General features: G+C 41.1%; 2 protein-coding genes and 1 pseudogene across 2 annotated transcripts; 2 read left to right on the top strand and 1 right to left on the bottom strand.

Moving 5' to 3' along the window:
- The first annotated feature begins 794 nt into the window (after positions 1-794).
- On the top strand, positions 795-1,739 carry LOC132016934 (olfactory receptor 52B4-like). Its single transcript, XM_059398924.1, has one exon. It carries the CDS (start codon positions 795-797, stop codon positions 1,737-1,739), a length of 945 nt encoding a protein of 314 aa, XP_059254907.1.
- A 2,807-nt stretch (positions 1,740-4,546) lies between these two features.
- On the bottom strand, positions 4,547-5,720 carry LOC132016875 (serine/threonine-protein kinase PLK1-like; annotated as a pseudogene).
- An 8,044-nt stretch (positions 5,721-13,764) lies between these two features.
- On the top strand, positions 13,765-14,709 carry LOC132016815 (olfactory receptor 52B4-like). The gene has a single exon (XM_059398725.1). It carries the CDS (start codon positions 13,765-13,767, stop codon positions 14,707-14,709), a length of 945 nt encoding a protein of 314 aa, XP_059254708.1.
- Positions 14,710-18,232: the final 3,523 nt, after the last annotated feature.

Raw genomic sequence — 18,232 nt, 5'->3', positions numbered from 1 at the left:
TTCCTGAATGACCGAGTGAATGAATGAATGTATACTAAGGACTGATAAAATTCCCACCTGCAGAAAACCTCCCAAATGTCATGCACATCCCTTTCCTAGCAATAAGGCCTTATTTTCCAAATTCAGTCATTTCTGAACTTAGATTCCTAAGGTGTGAGCATGATTCCATCAATGTTACTTCTTTAAGGTCTGTTGACTCTTTCCACACATGAGCCGATAATGTGGTGAAAGCCCGAGAGATTTCAAATCTCATTTCCAGCAGTTAGGCCAAATCTGCCTGTGCAAACACCACCCTGCTTCCTTCAGTATTCCCTACACACAGCTAACTGGGGCTGAGTAAACACTGTCCAATGAGCATGCTATCCTTTGATTTGAATGCCCACATTTCCTGCTCTTGCTTCCTGCCCTATTCATTCATTCTTTCCCTTATGATGAACCACCTACTACAACGTCAAGTTCAAGAAACATCTTGTTAGCGCCTTTCCAGATACATGTAATGATTTCCTTTGTGTATTCATAATCCTGTGTTTGTAGGAAAAATACATCCAACAATGTGTTTGATTTGATTAGCTTGGGATATAAATTAGACTCTTAAATTAGACTATCACTCATTGAGGTAGATAATACGTCCTATTGACTTTTTATGTTTCTTATTGTTTGCATGTTCACAGAAGATGGAGAGTATGAGATATGCCAAAAGCTCCTAGTGCCTTCACAAAGAATCTTGCAAGAAAATTTGTATTTTCAGCTCTGTCTATGAATCCAATGTGATGTCTCCGGTAGTCTCCACAGGTATGATTTCCTTAAACCACACTGGTGTTAGCCACACAATCTTCCACTTCCTGGGCATTCCTGGGCTAGAGAACCAGCACATGTGGATTTCCATCCCCTTCTTCATTTCCTATGTCATCGCCCTGCTTGGGAACAGCCTGCTCATCGGCATTATCCTCACAAGGCACAGCCTCCGGGAACCCATGTACCTCTTCCTCTGCATGCTGGCTGGAGCAGACCTCGTGCTCTCCACATGCACTGTACCTCAGGCCTTGGCCATCTTCTGGTTCCGTGCTGGGGAGATCTCCCTGGATCGCTGCATCACTCAGTTCTTCTTCATCCACTGCACCTTCATCTCTGAGTCAGGGATCTTGCTGGTGATGGCGTTTGACCGCTACATTGCCATATGCTACCCCCTGAGATACACCACTATTCTTACACCTGCTCTGATTGGGAAAATCGGTGTGATCATCTTCCTGAGAAGTTATTGTATGATTTTCCCCATAATATTTCTTTTGAAAAGATTGACTTTCTGCCAAAATAATATTATTCCACACACCTATTGTGAACACATTGGTTTGGCCAAATATGCTTGTAATGACATTCGAGTGAACATCTGGTATGGACTTTTTGTCATCACGTCGACAGTGGTCTTAGATGTCCTGTTAATATTTGTTTCTTATGTGCTAATTCTGCATGCTGTCTTCCACATGCCTTCCCAAGATGCTCGCCACAAAGCTCTCAACACATGTGGCTCCCATGTCTGCATCATCATCCTCTTTTATGGGCCTGCGATCTTTACAACCCTTACTCAGCGGTTTGGGCGCCACATTCCACCTCATATCCATATCTTATTGGCTAATGTCTGCATTCTGGTTCCACCTATGCTGAATCCCATCATTTATGGGATTAAGACCAAGCAAATCCGGGAGCAGGTGTCTTACATATTTTTCCCAAAGCAGAAATAACTTTGGTAGAGGAATAGCATTTTCAGCATCTCTAGTTATCCACGATGTGGTCTGTGGAAGCAGTGGGTGGAAATACTAGCAGTAAGTGGAAACACTGGGAAATAGCTCATTGAATTCTGTTTTTGGAGCATGTTCATCAGGAAGGTGACAAGACTTGCATCTTCCACTGTCAAAGCAACAGAGAGAGCAGTGCCATTGACTGAGCTGGTTACCTCCTGAATGGAGTCTGTGGCTGGATATGTGAATTTCCAGAGTCATGTGTCCTTACCAGTAGCCTAATTTTTGGTAATGAATGGAATTGCAGGGAAGGAAAAATTCTTTCTCTATCCTTCAAGGTGCTCCAGCTGGACTAAGAATTAAACTGACATGAGACAGATTAAGAGGAAAAAAAAATCAAAGGTTTATTATGTGCACACAGAAGCCCAATAATGAAATTGAGACCTAAAGAAATGACTGAGGCAGGAAGTTTTTAAACTTTTTAGAGAAAGAGACAATAAATTTTTGAGGGATTGACAGAATAAAGAAAACAGGTGTTTGGGAGCTTAAATTAGTAGATTTAGGAAATTTAGTAGATTAGGAAAAAAAATAACAAGGTTTGTTTCTATGGTTTTCTCAACTTTGAAGTCCCTATCTTTAGTGATAAGGTTGTATTTTCACTAGGTACAGAGAGAGTATTTTTCACATGGGAGATCTGTTTTCTGCTTTCAGGGGGCCAGTATGAGTCTGAGAGTCCTTGCATTGGCTTTTTCTTAAGTAACTTTTATTAAAGTTTATTTTATTGAAATATTTTTATTTCAATTTCAATTATTTTTAATTTTATTGAAAATAATTAATGTACCAAAGTGACACTATTTGAGGCAGACTGCCCTTGGCCCCTGTGAAATGAGAGCAGTGAGTGCTCTGGACTTGGAAGTTGTTAAGTTATTCCTCACTGTGTTTCTCATCCTGTGAGATAGCTTGTGATATCCCTGGAGAATCACATAGAAAGGGCCTAATATTTTGGTTATGCAGGGTGAATAACTTCTGGAAATCTTATGGACAGCATGGTGACGATAGTTAATAATACTGTATTGTATATTTAAAATTTGCTAAGAGATTTGATCTTTTTTTTCAATTTAATTTTATTTTTAAAATTTCTTTTCAGTGTACCAGAATTCATTGTGTATGTAAGAGATTTGATCTTTTTTTAAAAAAATATTTTATTTATTTATTTGACAGAGAGATCACAAGTAGGCAGAGAGGCAGGCAGAGAGAGAGGAAGAGAAGCAGGCCCCCTGCCAAGCAGAGAGCCCGATGTGGGGCTTGATCCCAGGACCCTGTGTTCATGACCTGAGTTAAGGCAGAGGCTTTAACCTACTGAGCCGCCCAGGCACCCCTGTAAGAGATTTGATCTTAAGTGCTCTCACCCTCTCACATGAATTGCAGCTAGGAAAGGAAATGAATATGTTAATTAGCTTGATTTTGGTAATCATTTCACAGTATCAGTATGTCAAAATGTCACATTGTGTACCCTAAATATATGTAATTTTTATTTGTCAGTTATACTTTAATAAAGCAGGAAAAAAAAAGTCATCTAAAGTACAACAATTAGATTTGTTAACAATTTGATATGTATGTGTCCATATTTTTCTCTATATATCTTCATTTGTTTAAAAATAATGAAAATATAAACATATTCATAAATGTCAATGGAAATATATATAGTTATACTTTGAGAAAAGGTGGAATTTTTTTTTTGAGAGATTTTAGTCATTTATTTGATAGAGAGAGAGATCACAAGTAGGCCAAGTGGCAGGCAGAGAGAGAGGGGGAAGCAGGCTCCCTCCTGAGCATAGAGTCCGATGTGGGGCCTGATCCTAGGACCCTGAGATCATGACTTGAGCTGAAGGCAGAGGATTAACCCACTGAGCCACCCAGGTGCCCCTTGATGTTCTTTTTAAAAACATCAATTTAATTAACATGTAGTATATTATTAATTTCAGAGGTAGAGTTTAGGGATTCATCAGTTGCATATAACACCCAGTGGTCATTACATCATTCGTCCTCTTTAATGCCCATCACCTAGTTACCTTATCCCCCTACCCCCTGCCCTCCATCAACCCTCAGCTTCTTTCCTACAGTTAAGAATCTCTTACGTTTGTCTCCCTCTCCAGTTTGTCTTATTTTTTCTCTTCTTTCACCCACGATCCTCTGTTTTGTTTAAGTTCCACATAGGAATGAAATCATGTGATAATGATCTTTCTTGGACTGACTTACTTTTCTTGACATAATACCCTCTAGTTTCATCCACGTCATTGCAAATGACAGGATTTCATTTTCTAATGGCTAATATTCATATATATATATATATATATATATATATATATATAATCACCTCTTCTTTATCCATTCTTCTGTTGATGGACATCTGGACTCTTTCCATAGTTTGGCTGTTGTGGACATTGCTTCTATGAACATTTGGGTCATGTGCCCCTTGGGATGACTACATTTATATCTTTGGGGTAAATACCCAGGAGTGCAATTGCTGGGTCATAGGGTAGCTCTATTTTCAAGTTTTTGAGGACTCTCCATGCTGTTTTCCAGAGTGGTTGCACCAGCTTGCATTGCACCAACAGTGTAGGAGGGTTTCACCACAGCCAAACTATTCTGTACTGTTTTCTGTACAATGCATATGGTGGGACTGAGGGGGAAGGGGAAGAGGCCCTGGAACACATACTTGAACATGTACAAAAATAACTTGACACTATTACACCCCACCAGCAAGAATGATGGAGCTCTCTCTCGCCCCCAGGGCTGAGGGGCACATTCTAGAAAATGGCAGGAGGGGAGCTAACCAGTGCTGGCCAAGGTGCTGTGGGGGTGAGAAGGGGTGTGAGTCCAGAGGGGAAGAGGGCCTGTGAGTAGGCTCTCTTGAGCTGGTTGGCTGTTGAGCAGCAGCTCAGCAGCTTCTCAAGGATAGTGTGGGTGTGGCGGAGCGGCTGGCCAGCTCCCTGGGGCCTCCGTAGTCCTCCAGCAGGCTCAGACTCAGGTGCGGAAGTCCCGCCTTTCCTTGCTGTAGGTCATGGCTGCCAGCAGCCTGCACAGGATGAGTTTGGTTTGGTCCTGGAACAAGCTGGTCTGCACATAGCCATTGATGAGATGTGATGGCGTTGTGGGTATGAAACCAGGAGCGCAGGGTAGGGTAGCCCGGCCAGCTGATCACCTTCCCGAGGCGTGATATTGGCGTCTGCCTTCAGCAAGAGCGAAGTGGTGCCACTATAGTGGTGCCATGTAGTTCAGGAAATATTTCAGGAGGCTGATCTTCATCAGGGAGCTGGGATGGGAGCTCACGGTGAGGTAGGACTCTGTGCCTTCACGCTCGCTCTGTGTCATTGTAGAGGATCAGGCGCGTTGAGTCGTTGAAGAACACCCCCATGCCCTTGTCGCACAGCGGGTACCCGAGGCCGTATTGTTCAAAGAGTCCACGTGCCTGCTGACCCAGAAGATGGGGATGCAGGCGGGATCCTCAGCCTCCTCTTGCCTCACCAGCCCCCGCTCCAAGGGCTTGGACGCTTTGACGCTGTGTAGCTGTAGCAGCATGTCGCCGGGGGCAGTCAGCTGCCTCATTCGTCTCTTGGGCCATTGGCTCCTCTTTTTCCCTGGGCTGCTTGGGTATGGAGGTCTCCGTGCTTTACTGAGGACTGTGAGAGGCTTCAGTTGCTGGGGTCGAGGCTGGTGAGAGTGATGGGAAACTGGGGTGCAGAGGTGAGAAGGTGATGGGTAGTCCGTTGGGGATGGAGCTGGAAGTAAAGAAGTCATCACTGGACAGCTCGTGAATGTTGGGGCAGGCAGTAGGGTCTGTGTGAAGCATCCTCTGGATGAGGAAGGTGGCCACAGGGTTGATGTGTTCAGAATACTGTAGTCATTCTTCTTGATCTGGAGGTATGTCTCTTTGAGGCGAGAGGTCTCAAAAGGTGGTTTGCCCACTAACAATGTATACATGTTTATGGAACCAAATTATGAAAGAAATGTTAAAAAAGAGAAAAAAAAGCTGGGGACATCATGTTGCCTGATTTCAAGTTATATTACAAATCTGTGATCCCAAGACAGCATAGTATTGAAACAAAATAGACACATAGACCAATGGAACAGAATGGAGAGATCAAATATGGACCTTCTACTCTATGGTCAACTAATCTTCAACAAAGCAGGAAAAAATATCCAATGGAAAAAAGACAGTCCCTTCAAAAAATGGTGCTGGGAAAATTGGACAGTTAAATACAGAAGAATGAAACTCATCTATTCTTTTATACCATATTCAAGGATAAACTCAAAAAGGACAAAAGACCTCAATGTGAGACAGGAATCCATCAGAATCTTAGAGGAGAACATAGGCAATAATCTCTCAACATCAGCCACAGCAACTTCTTTCAAGACATGTCTCCAAAGGCAAAAGAATCAAAAGCAAAAATGAACTTTTGGGACTTCATCAAGATAAACACCTTCTGCACAGCAAAGGAAACCATCAATAAAACAGAGAAGCAATCCACAGAATGGGAGAAGATATTCGTAAATGACACTGCAGACAAAGGGCTGATGTCCAAGATTTATAAGGAACTTCTCAAACTCAACACCCAAAAAACAAATATTCCAGTCAAAAAATGGTCAGAAGACATGAACAGACACTTCTCCAAAGAAGACATACAAATGGCTAACAGACACATGAAAAAAATGTTCATCATCATTAGCCATCAGGGAAATTCAAATCAAAATGACATTGAGATACCACCTTACACCATTTAGAATGGCAAAAATTAACAAAACAGGAAACAAACATTGGAGAGGATGTGGAGAAAGGAGAACTCTCTTATTTTGTTGGTGAGAATGCAAGTTGGTGCAGCCACTTTGGAAAGCAGTGTGGAGGTTCCTCCAAAATTCTTATGACACAGCAATTGCACTACTAGGTATTTCCCCCACAGGTACAGATGTAGTGAAAAGAAGGGGCACATACACCCCAATGTTCAGAGTAGCAATGTCCACAATAGCTGAACTGTGGAAAGAGCAGAAGTGCCCTTCAACCCATGAATGGATAAAGAAGATGTGGTCCATATGTACAATGGAATATTTTTCAGCCATCAGAAAAGATGAATACCCACCATTTGCATTGGCCTGGGTGGAACTGGAGAGGATTATGCTGAGTGAAATAAGTCAAGCAGAGAAAGACAATTATCATATGGTTTCTCTTATATGTGGAACACAAGGAATAGCATGGAGGATGTTGGGAGAAGGAAGGGAAAAATGAAGGGGGGGAAATCAGAGGGTGAGATGAACCATGAGAGACTATGGACTCTGAGAAACAAACTGAGGGTTTGTGGTGTCAGGGGGTATTGGTTAACCTGGTGATGGGTAGTAAGGAGGGCCGGGAGTGCATGGAGCACTTGGTGTTATACACAAACGATGAATCATGAAACACTACATCAAAAACTAATGATGTACTGTATGGTGACCAAGATAACATTCAAAAAAAAAAAAAAAAAAGAAAAGAAACAAAAGAAAAGAACATGGGGGAAAAAAGAGAGGAATACCAAAAAACAGACTCTTATCTAAAGAGAATCAACTGGTGGTTACCTGAAGGAAGGGGTGGGGAATGGGGAATGGGTGAAATAGGCGATTTTGTCATATACGTCTTTTTATTTATAAATATGTATGTGTATATGTATAAATATGTATGAGGAGTGCTCTTGTAATGAGCATCAGCTGTTGCATGGACGTGTTGAATGACTACATTGTACGCCTGAAACCAATATTGTACTATATGTTAACTAACTGGAATTTAAGTAAAAACTTAAGTAAAAAAGCAGAAAAAAAATTGCTCTCAGTTTTCTGCCTTGAAATTAATGTCCAGACCCATATTTATGTTTGTGGAGTGCTGGTGTTAAGGGAAGTTCCTGGTAGTGTTTTCCTATTGATTCAGTGTCCTTTAAGATAATTCCTTCAGCTGACAGTGGGTAGGCAGGGTCATGATTGGTAAAGTGTGAGAAGGATCATTTGAGGTTGTAGTTGTGACTAATGGGAACAAGTATTTGAGGTCTTCTTCTGAAGACAGAAATGTTTTGTCCAGTTGGTATTATTTTTGCCAGAAAATCCATTTGGATTTTGGTCTGTTTGGGCAAGGCAGGGAATATGACAGGGAGAGAGGTGCAAAATGCTGTGGGTACTGAAAGGGAGTGATCGCAGTGTTGGATTGCAAAACCCAAGTGTACAAGAGGAGATGAAGAAAAGGAATGGGACTAGATTCAGTGGACTGTGGAATGATGGTTGGTTTAACAGCACCTATAGTTTAAAAGAAATGAATTAAAAAGATTGAAAAGTTGTAACTTTAAGATTGGTGAATGTGCTTTTTCCAGTTGTGATCTAGTGGCAGAGTTCTGGATGTTATTATAGAAGTTGGTTTCTCTGGTAGTGTGTAGACCAAGGCATTTGGGGAAGAGTCCAAACACTGAATATTGTGGGTGTTGAAGAGGTAACTTCTACTGTTGCTACAGTTCCTAAGAAAGATAGGGGTAGTTGAAGGTAAGGAAGCCTGTGCGTCTGGCACTGAAATCATCATTAGAAATCCTGGAGTGAGAAGAGTGGGGCTCGATCAGGTGTTAATAGGTAAATAGGTAGGTAATATGTAGGTAAATATGGTGAGAGAGTTTTCCAGGTGGCATCAACATCACTCGTGTTGGTGTTTTTACTAAAGGGAGGGGAGATTACGATTGGGAGCTGTAATTGTGACTCCCAGCATCTGTGCTCCACTATGAGGAATGGGTATAAAGATTTGGATTTGCTAAGTTGGAGATACCACAGTGGTTTCTTGAGTAGGCAGCATGGTTTTAGTCAGGATGAGGAGGCAAGTGGAATGTTCACAAGTTGTTGAAGATGAAAAAACAACAGCACTGGATGCTGATTGCTAAGAGACTGGAATATAAATGTTACTATAGCAGTTAGTTAGGCTGGGAAGAGGGGCCTTGTCAATGAAAGTGGGCATATGGATGTCAATAAAGATGTATATGACAAAATTTTTTATCTTGACCTAGGTTGTGTTTGCTCTATGATAAATAATTCATTAAGCAATTCATTTCTTTTGTTTTCTGTTTTTGTGTTTCTTTTCTATTTTTTAATTTTTATTTATTTTATTATTTTTTATTATGTTATGTTAGTCACCATATAGTATGTCATCATCATTAGCCATCAGGGAAATTCAAATCAAAACAACGTTGAGATACGACCTTATACCAGTTAGAATGGCAAAAATTAATAAGGCAGGAAACAATAAATGTTGGAGAGGATGTGGAGAAAGGGGAACCCTCTTACACTGTTGGTGGGAATGCATGTTGGTGCAGCTACTTTGGAAAACAGTGTGGAGGTTTCTCAAAAAATTAAAAATAGAGCTACCCTATGACCCAGCAATTGCACTACTGGGTATTTGCCCCAAAGATACAGATGTAGTGAAAAGAAGGGCCATATGTACCCCAAGGTTCATAGCAGCAGTGGCCACAGTCGCCAAACTGTGGAAAGAGCAGAGATGTCTTTCAACAGAAGAATGGATAAAGATGTGGTCCATATACACAATGAAATATTACTCAGCCATCAGAAACGTGTTTCTTTTTTAAACAACAAATCTCTACCAAATGAGAGAAATCCTTTAGAGTCTGAAAGGCAATAGACTAACATTATGAATGTGTCAATAACTTTTTTATTTTTAATTATTTCATATCCCTCATAACTCATATCCAATCTCCCCTAAAGTTCCTTGATTGTATAATCATATTCTGATTGTTTCTGCTTTCACTTCACTCTAGATCCCGTAAACAGGGGACATAATTCTTTAGCCTCATTCTGTTGGTCTGAGCAAATCCTGAGGCCATCACAGATGCAAGGGACCAGTAAAAGACTGTCCTTCATGATGGGGGAATTGACACGTATGTGTGGTAGACTGAAGAGCTACTGGCTGCCGTTTGTGTAGATGGTCAGCTACACTTGACAAACTATCAGACTGACCAATATTCAAAAGCTTGACATATGCTGTGCTGGCAAGGCTGTGAGAAGAATTTGCTTCCATACATTGCTGGCAGGAATGAAAGTAGGATAGTGTCTAAGAAGGGAATCTTTCTGTGTACAATCCGACTGCGAATGCATTTACCCCTCAGGCAAGGTCATCTTACTTCTAGACATAGACTGTAAGATCTATCAAGAATTATCCAACTGAAGGTCTCCTGCATGGCTTGATAGGTTAAGCCTCTGCCTTTGGCTCAGGTCATGATCTCAGGGTCCTGGGATCGAGCACTGCATTGGTCTCTCTGCTCAGTGGGGAGCCTGCTTCCCTCCCCACTCTGTCTGCCTCTCTGCCTACTTGTGATCTCTCTCTCTCTCTGTGAAATAAATAAATAAAATCTTAAAAAAAAGAATTATCCCACTGAAGAAGAGGGAGAAAAAATAATATAAAAAAGCATACTCTCAGGTCTTGGTACAACAATGTCAAAATATATATTGTTGGAGTTTCAAAATGAAATAAGAGAATAGGACAGAAAAATGTTTTCTAAGAAATATTTGCTGACTGTATCTAAATGAGGTAAATATAATGAGCTTACTGAGATTCAAGAATCTTCATGAACTTCAGAGAGGATAAACACAAGGAAAGCTCTGCCTAGGCCCATCCAAATTGAACTGAAAATTAAGATGAAGTGAAAAGTCTTGAATGCAGCCTAAGGAATCAATCAAAGGCTATAGAAACTTGGCTAAGGTCATCAAGAATCACATGCCTTTACTAATTGTTAAGCTTGTACATTTATATACCCTTAGACAACAGAGTTCAACATCAGATTCATGACTGCAATTTGAAACTCATGAAAATTTCACGTCATTCTTCTTACGAAGAATAAAGCACTAAAAACTGAGACCGTCTTAATTGTGAGCATTTATATTACAATTTCAGTAAAATAGGCATGCAGCAAGGCTGGCTTAGGTGGTAGAAAGCTTCTGTATCAGAGCATCTGTAGAGAAATGAGAGAAATGGAGCAGGAAGAGGTGAAGGGGGGTGGGCAATGGTCTTAGAGACCCAGCCCACCTGGGATGAGGATGAGGCTGGTGGAGAGGCTCTGTCCCTGGGGCCCTGGTGCAGTGCTCCCTCAAGGGCTCTCATGACAGAGCATAAACAGCCCAATATCTGTCCTCATGTCCGTTCCTGAAGACTCAGTCTAAGGCTGTTGAGTGCATGTCTGTCTGGGAGTAGAAAGGCTCCTGGATCAAGGTAAGGACTGGGCTGGTGGTGTGTCCCAGACAGGCCAGAGGTGACAGGAGTCTTGGAGGCTATTGATATATGTGGATGAAGAATGGAAAACCGGAGACACCAATCTGGTTGGTCATGGCCAATGTGGAGCGAGAGTTCTGGGAAGGCAGGTGGGAGTTCATGGGCTATCTGATGTTACTGACAGTTAGTAGACAAAGAGATGCCATCCAAAAAGTAACAGGTACCCTAATAATCAGGCTGGGTATGAGATAAAGAAAGATACTGACTGAGACTGCAGACACATCTTGGCAAATATGAGAAGAGCCCTGGGAAGGATGGAGACCTCTGCTGGGCTTTAGAAAGCAGGGTGTGGGAGGAAGGGCTTTGAGGAGACAGCCAGGCTCTCCTGGGCAGATGTGAGAAGAAAGTGCGAGGGAGCGATGTCTGAGAGGGGACATGGAGGATGAACATGTGTTAGAACAAGGTCATTCCAACAGAAGACCAATTGAACAGAGAGCTCTCCATTCCCTGAGCTCCCTAGTTTTGGTCTTCGGCTGAATTAATAAAGGTATTCCTGCTTCTCCCTTCCTGCAACCATCTGGCATCAGCAGCTCCTATGATCTTCCCTCACCTCAAGCCCCGGCCTGTGTGCATTGTGTCTTTGCTAGCCTTTGCCTTCCACAGAGCTGCTACATGCTTTCTAGAGACAGTGCCGTCCTTCAAGGCCAGCTGGACTCCCTTGAGTACCTAACGGTAGAACTGTTTCTCCCATCACCTGGAGCTGATTTTCCTCCCCAGAAAGAAAAAAAAGCAGAGGCACCAAGAGGGGGAGTCAGAGGGTGGAAGATACCATGTTAATGAGCGTAAGCTATAACTCAGCTACTGAGATAGGTATTTTGGGATATTCTTCTTCAGAGGGAATAAATATTTGTCCCCAGTTCTCCAAAGCTACCTGTATAAATTTGATTCATCTCAAATCATAAGCCCCTAGGTTTGTGGGAGGGTCTCAGTTTTTCATATCACCAGTTTTTACTATGGTGCTTGAAAAATAGTTTCATGCTCAAAATATACTTGCCAAAGGAGTAATGAATGAAAGTTTACTGGCAAACATATGATAAAATTTCTACCTTCAACAAAATATTCTAAATTTGATGCTGTTGCATGCCCAGCAAAAAGGAGCTTTCTCCTTTCCAATTTCAATAGTTTTTAGTTTCCTAAGGTGTGAACCCAAGGAATTCCTCCCTCACCTTGGGGTCACAGGCCCTGTCAATATTCTCTCTTAAAGGGCTTATGACTTTCTTTCTTTCTTTCACAATTTTTTATTGTGTTAATCACCATACATCATTAGTTTTTGATGTAGTGTTCCAAGATTCATTGTTTGCATATAACACCCAGTGCTCCATGCAATCTGTGCCCTCCTTAATACCCAACACCAGGCTCACCCAACCCCCCACCCACCTCCCCTTCAAAACCCTCAGTTTGTTCCTCAGAGTCCATAGTCTCTATGCTTCATCTCCTCCTCTGATTTCCCCCCTTCACTTTCCTGTCCTTCTCCTAGTATCTTCTATGTTATTCCTTATGTTCAACATATGAGTGAAACCATATGATAATTGTCTTTCTTTGCTTGACTTACTTCCCTTAACATAATCCCCTCCAGTTCCATCCATGTTGATAGAAACTGGTGGGTATTCATCCTTTCTGATGGCTGAGTAATATTCCATGGTATATATGGACCATATCTTCTTTGTCCATTTGTCTGTTGAAGAGCATCCCAGCTCTTTCCATAGTTTGGCCTTTGTGGACATTGCTGCTATAAACACTGGGGTATATGGACTCATGACTTTCCTTATGGGTAGGCAAATTATGTGATAGATTCTGAAATTTCAAATCTCATTTCTGTCCATACTTGGTTTGTGACATTTGGTGATTCACATTCACTGGGTGTCATTTACTCTTCGTGTGAAATGGGAAAAATACCAATTCCTGGAGTGGATCTTCAGTATCTAAATACAAAAAAATATGAAGGACTACAAAGTGTTTACTATAATCTCTGGCATAAATTAATTTCTCTGTGACAATATAATATTCTATTCCTAGAATACCACTAGCCATTTAGAATCCTGTCTCTTCAGCCAATTACTATTCCAAGAAATGTGCACAAGTAACCTTCTAAAGTAGCGTAATTGTTCTAAACTACTGGCTCAAGACATCTACTTACTGCCCCCTGTGTAAAGGATGGATGGAGTCTAAATATGAAGTTGTGATTAAGGCTCTTCACCATCAGGAAAAATCTGCCTGTGCGGCCCCTCCCCTTCCCCCTTTCAGTGTTTTCTGTGCATCAGCTACTCTGGGCTGGAAATGTTTCAAGAATGCAAACATTTTTCATGGTGATTCCCCCTTTTCCTTCTTTACCTTATGTTAGATGACTCAATCTCAAAGTCAAGAATCATCTTGTAATTGCCTTCAGCCCCTCTGCCCCCACTGCCCTGTCTCCTTCCTACATTCATAACCACCTGCTTGTAGGGAAAGAACATACAACAATAGTTTTGGTTATTGGAAACATGTATCCTTTAATTAGAGTGTCACTCATTGAGGGCAGGAAATATTTTCTATTCACCATTGTATGTGTCTTATTATTTGCATGTTCCATGAAGACAGAGTTTAAGATATGCCCAAGTCTCCTAGTGTCTTCACGAAGAATATTACAAGAAAATCTGTGTTTTCGCCTGTCTGTGGGCATAGGAGGTGAGGTTCTGAAATATTTCCCCAGGCATGATTTCTTTAAACCACACTGCTGTTAGCCACAGAGTCTTCTACCTGTTGGGCATCCCTGGCCTTGAAGACCAGCACATATGGATTTCGATCCCCTTCATCATTTCCTATGTCATTGCCCTGCTTGGGAACAGCCTGCTCATCTGCATTATTATCATAAAGAGCAGCCTCCATGAACCCATGTACCTCTTCCTCTGCATGCTGGCTGGAGCAGACCTCGTGCTCTCCACCTGCATAGTACCCCAGGCCTTGGTCATCTTCTGGTTCCATGCTGGGGAGATCTCTCTGGATCAATGCATCACTCAGGTTTTTTTCTACTCTTCCACCTTCATTTCTGAGTCAGGGATCTTGCTGGTGATGGCGTTTGACCGCTACATTGCCATATGCTACCCCCTGAGATACACCACTATTTTTACAGGTGCACTGATTGGGAAAGTCGGTATGATCATCTTCTTGAGAAGTTATGGTACAATTTTCCCTATAATATTTCTTCTGAAAAGATTGACTTTTTGTCAAAATAATATTATTCCACACACCTTTTGTGAACACATTGGTTTGGCCAAATATGCTTGTAATGACATTCGAGTGAACATCTGGTATGGACTTTTTGTCATCATAACGACAGTGGTCTTAGATGTCCTGTTAATATTTGTTTCTTATGTGCTGGTTCTCCGTGCTGTCTTCCACATGCCTTCCCGAGACGCTCGCAACAAAACTCTCAACACATGTGGCTCCCATGTCTGCATCATCATCCTCTTTTATGGGCCTGCGATCTCCACAAGTCTTATTCAGCGGTTTGGAGGCCACATTCCACCTCATATCCATATCTTATTGGCTAATGTCTGCATTCTGGTTCCACCTATGCTGAATCCCATCATTTATGGGATTAAGACCAAGCAAATTTGGGAGCAGGTGTCTTACATATTTTTTCCAAAGCAGAAATAACCTTGGCAGAAGAACAGCATTTTTAGCATCTCTAGCTACCAGTGAAAGTGTAGTGAAATTGGTGCATGGTGTGGGTCAACTGAAACAGTAGGAAAAACTCAGTAACTTTAATTTATGGAGTAAATTTATCAGGGAGTTTTCAGGAGTTATATTTTCTATTGGCCAAATAACCTCAGAGAGGTTTGTCATTTCTGGCTGGGCCAACTGCCATCTGCAAAGAACCAGAGACAGCATGATTTTTTTTTCCTGAAGTTTGTCCTTTTAAACAATAGTCTGATTATTAGAAATGCATCAATAATACTCCATAGTGTATATGGACCACATCTTCCTTATCCATTTGTCCGTTGAGGGCATCTTGGTTCTTTCCATAGTTTGGCGACCGTGGCCATTGCTGTTATAAACATCGGGGTACATATGGCCCTTCTTTTCACAACATCTGTATCCTTGGGGTAAATACCCAGGAGTGCAATTGCAGGGTCATAGGGAAGTTCCATTTTTAATTTCTTGAGGAATCTCCACACTGTTCTCCAAAGAGGCTGCACCAACTTGCATTCCCACCAACAGTGTAAGAGGGTTCCCCTTTCTCCACATCCTCTCCAACATATGTTGTTTCCTGTCTTGCTAATTTTGGCCATTCTAATTGGTGTAAGGTGATATCTCAATGTAGTTTTAATTTGAATCTCCCTGATGGCTAGTGATGATGAACATTTTTCATTTGTCTGATAGCCATTTGTATGTCTTTATTGGAGAAGTGTCTGTCCATGTCTTCTGCCCATTTTTTGATATGATTGTCTGTTTTGTGTGTGTTGAGTTTGAGGAGTTCATTATAGATCCTGGATATCAACCTTTTGTCTGTACTGTCATTTGCAAATATCTTCTCCCATTCCGTGGGTTGCCTCTTTGTTTTGTTGACTGATTCCTTGGCTGTGCAGAAGCTTTTGATTTTGATGAAGTCCCAAAAGTTTATTTTTGCATTTGTTTCCTTTGCCTTTGGAGACATATCTTGAAAGAAGTTGCTGTGGCTGATATCGAAGAGATTACTGCCTATGTTCTCCTCTAAGATTCTGATGGATTCCTGTCTCACATTGAGGTCTTTTATCCATTTCGAGTTTATCTTTGTGTACGGTGTAAGACAATGGTCGAGTTTAATTCTTCTACATATAGCTGCCCAGTTTTCCCAGCACCATTTATTGAAGAGACTGCCTTTTTTCCACTGTATATTTTTTCCTGTTTTGTCGAAGATTATCATAGAGTTGAGGGTCCATATCTGGGCTCTCTACTCTGTTCCACTGTTCTATGTGTCTGTTTTTATGCCAGTACCATGCTGTCTTGGTGATCACAGCTTTGTAATAAAGCTTGAAATCAGGTAACGTGATGCCTCCAGTTTTATTTTTGTTTTTCAACATTTCCTTAGCAATTTGGGGTCTCTTCTGATTCCATACAAATTTTAGGATTATTTGCTCCAGCTCTTTGAAGAATGCTGGTGGAATTTTGATTGGAATAGCATTGAAAGTATAGATTGCTCTTGGCAGTATAGACATTTTAACAATGTTTATTCTACTGATCCAAGAGCATGGGATGGTCTTCCATCTTTTTGTGTCTTCTTCAATTTCTTTCATGAGTGTTCTGTAGTTCCTCAAGTACAGATCCTTTACCTCTTTGGTTAGGTTTATTCCCAGGTATCTTATGGTTCTTGGTGCTATAGTAAATGGAATCGATTCTCTAATTTCCCTTTCTGTATTTTCATTGTTAGTGTATAAGAAAGCCACTGATTTCTGCATATTGACTTTGTATCCTGCCATGTTGCTGTATTGCTGTATGAGTTCTAGTAGTTTGGGGGTGGAGTCTTTTGGGTTTTCAATATAAAGAATCATGTCATCTGCAAAGAGAGAGAGTTTGACTTCTTCATTGCCAATTTGGATACCTTTTATTTCTCTTTGTCTGATTGCTGTTGCTAGGACTTCTAATACTATGTTGAACAAGAGTGGTGAGTGGGCATCCTTGTCATATTCCTGATCTCAACAGGAAGGCTGTGAGCTTTTTCCCATTGAGGATGATATTTGCTGTGGGTTTTTTATAGATTTTCTCCAAAGAAGACATACAAATGGCTATGAGACACATGAAAAAATGTTCATCATCACTAGCCATCAGGGAGATTCAAATTAAAACCACATTGAGATACCACCTTACACCAGTTAGAATGGCCAAAATTAGCAAGACAGGAAACAATGTGTGTTGGAGAGGATGTGGAGAAAGGGGAACCCTCCTACACTGTTGGTGGGAATGCAAGTTGGTGCAGCCACTTTGGAGAACAGTGTGAAGATTCCTTAAGAAATTAAAAATAGAGCTTCCCCATGACCCTGCAATTGCACTACTGGGTGTTTACCCCATAGATACAGATGTAGTGAAAAAAAGGGCCATCTGTACCCCCAATGTTTATAGCAGCAATGGCCACGGTCGCCAAACTGTGGAAAGAACCAAGATGTCCTTCAACGGACGAATGGATAAGGAAGATGTGGTCCATATACACTATGGAGTATTATGCCTCCATCAGAAAGGATGAATACCAACTTTTGTAGCAATATGGACAGGACTGGAAGAGATTATGCTGAGTGAAATAAGTTAAGCAGAGAAAGCCAATTATCATATAGTTTCACTAATTTGTAGAGCATAACAAATAACATGGAGGACGTAGAAATATAGAAAGGAGAAGGGAGTTCAGGGAAATTGGAAGGAGAGAGGAACCATGAGAGACTATGGACTCTGAAAAACAACCTGAGGGTTTTGAAGGGGCAAGGAGGGGAAGGTTGGGGGAGCCAGGTGGTGGGTATTAAGGAGGGCACATACTGCGTGGAGCACTGGGTGTGGTGCAAAAACAATGAATTCTGTTGCGCTGAAAAGAAATAAAAAAAAATTTATTAAAGTAATCTACAGATTTACTGCAATCTATACCAAAATTCCAATGGTGTTTTTCACCATTGGAACAAAAAGTCCTAAAATATGTGTGGAACTAGAAAAGACCTTGAATAGCCAAAAAAATCTTGAGAAATTATAATGTAGAAGCATCACACTCTCTGATTTCAAGCTTGAACAACGCAATAATGATCAAAATAGTGGCATTTCCATGAAAACAGAGACATTGATAATGAAGGAGAATTGACAGCCCAGAACTACCCCCCACATATATGGTCAGTTAATTCATGGTAGAGAAGCCAAGAATATACAATGGGGAAAAAGACAGTCTCTTCAATAAATGGTGCTGGGAAAACTGGACAGCCACATGCAAATGAATGAAACTGAATTACTATCTTATGCCATATGCAAAAACTAACTCAAAGTGGATTAAAGACTTGAATATAAGACATGAAACCATAAAATTCCTTGAAGAAAACAGCAGGTAAGCTCCTTGACATTAGTCTTGGCAATGATTTTCTAGATTTGACACCAAAAGCAAAAGCCACAAAAGCAAAAATAAACAAGTGGAACTGCATCAAACTAAAATGATTCTGTGCAACAAAGGAAA

The sequence above is a fragment of the Mustela nigripes genome, chromosome 1 (genome assembly GCF_022355385.1).
Source record: "Mustela nigripes isolate SB6536 chromosome 1, MUSNIG.SB6536, whole genome shotgun sequence".
NCBI lineage: Eukaryota > Metazoa > Chordata > Mammalia > Carnivora > Mustelidae > Mustela > Mustela nigripes.
Note: the sequence above shows the minus strand (reverse complement) of the source record. Positions and strands in the feature narration are given on the sequence as shown.

Coding starts and splice junctions, on each gene's coding strand:
- LOC132016815 (XM_059398725.1), top strand. CDS start 13,765: ATGATTTCTTTAAACCACACTGCTGTTAGCCACAGAGTCTTCTACCTG.
- LOC132016934 (XM_059398924.1), top strand. CDS start 795: ATGATTTCCTTAAACCACACTGGTGTTAGCCACACAATCTTCCACTTC.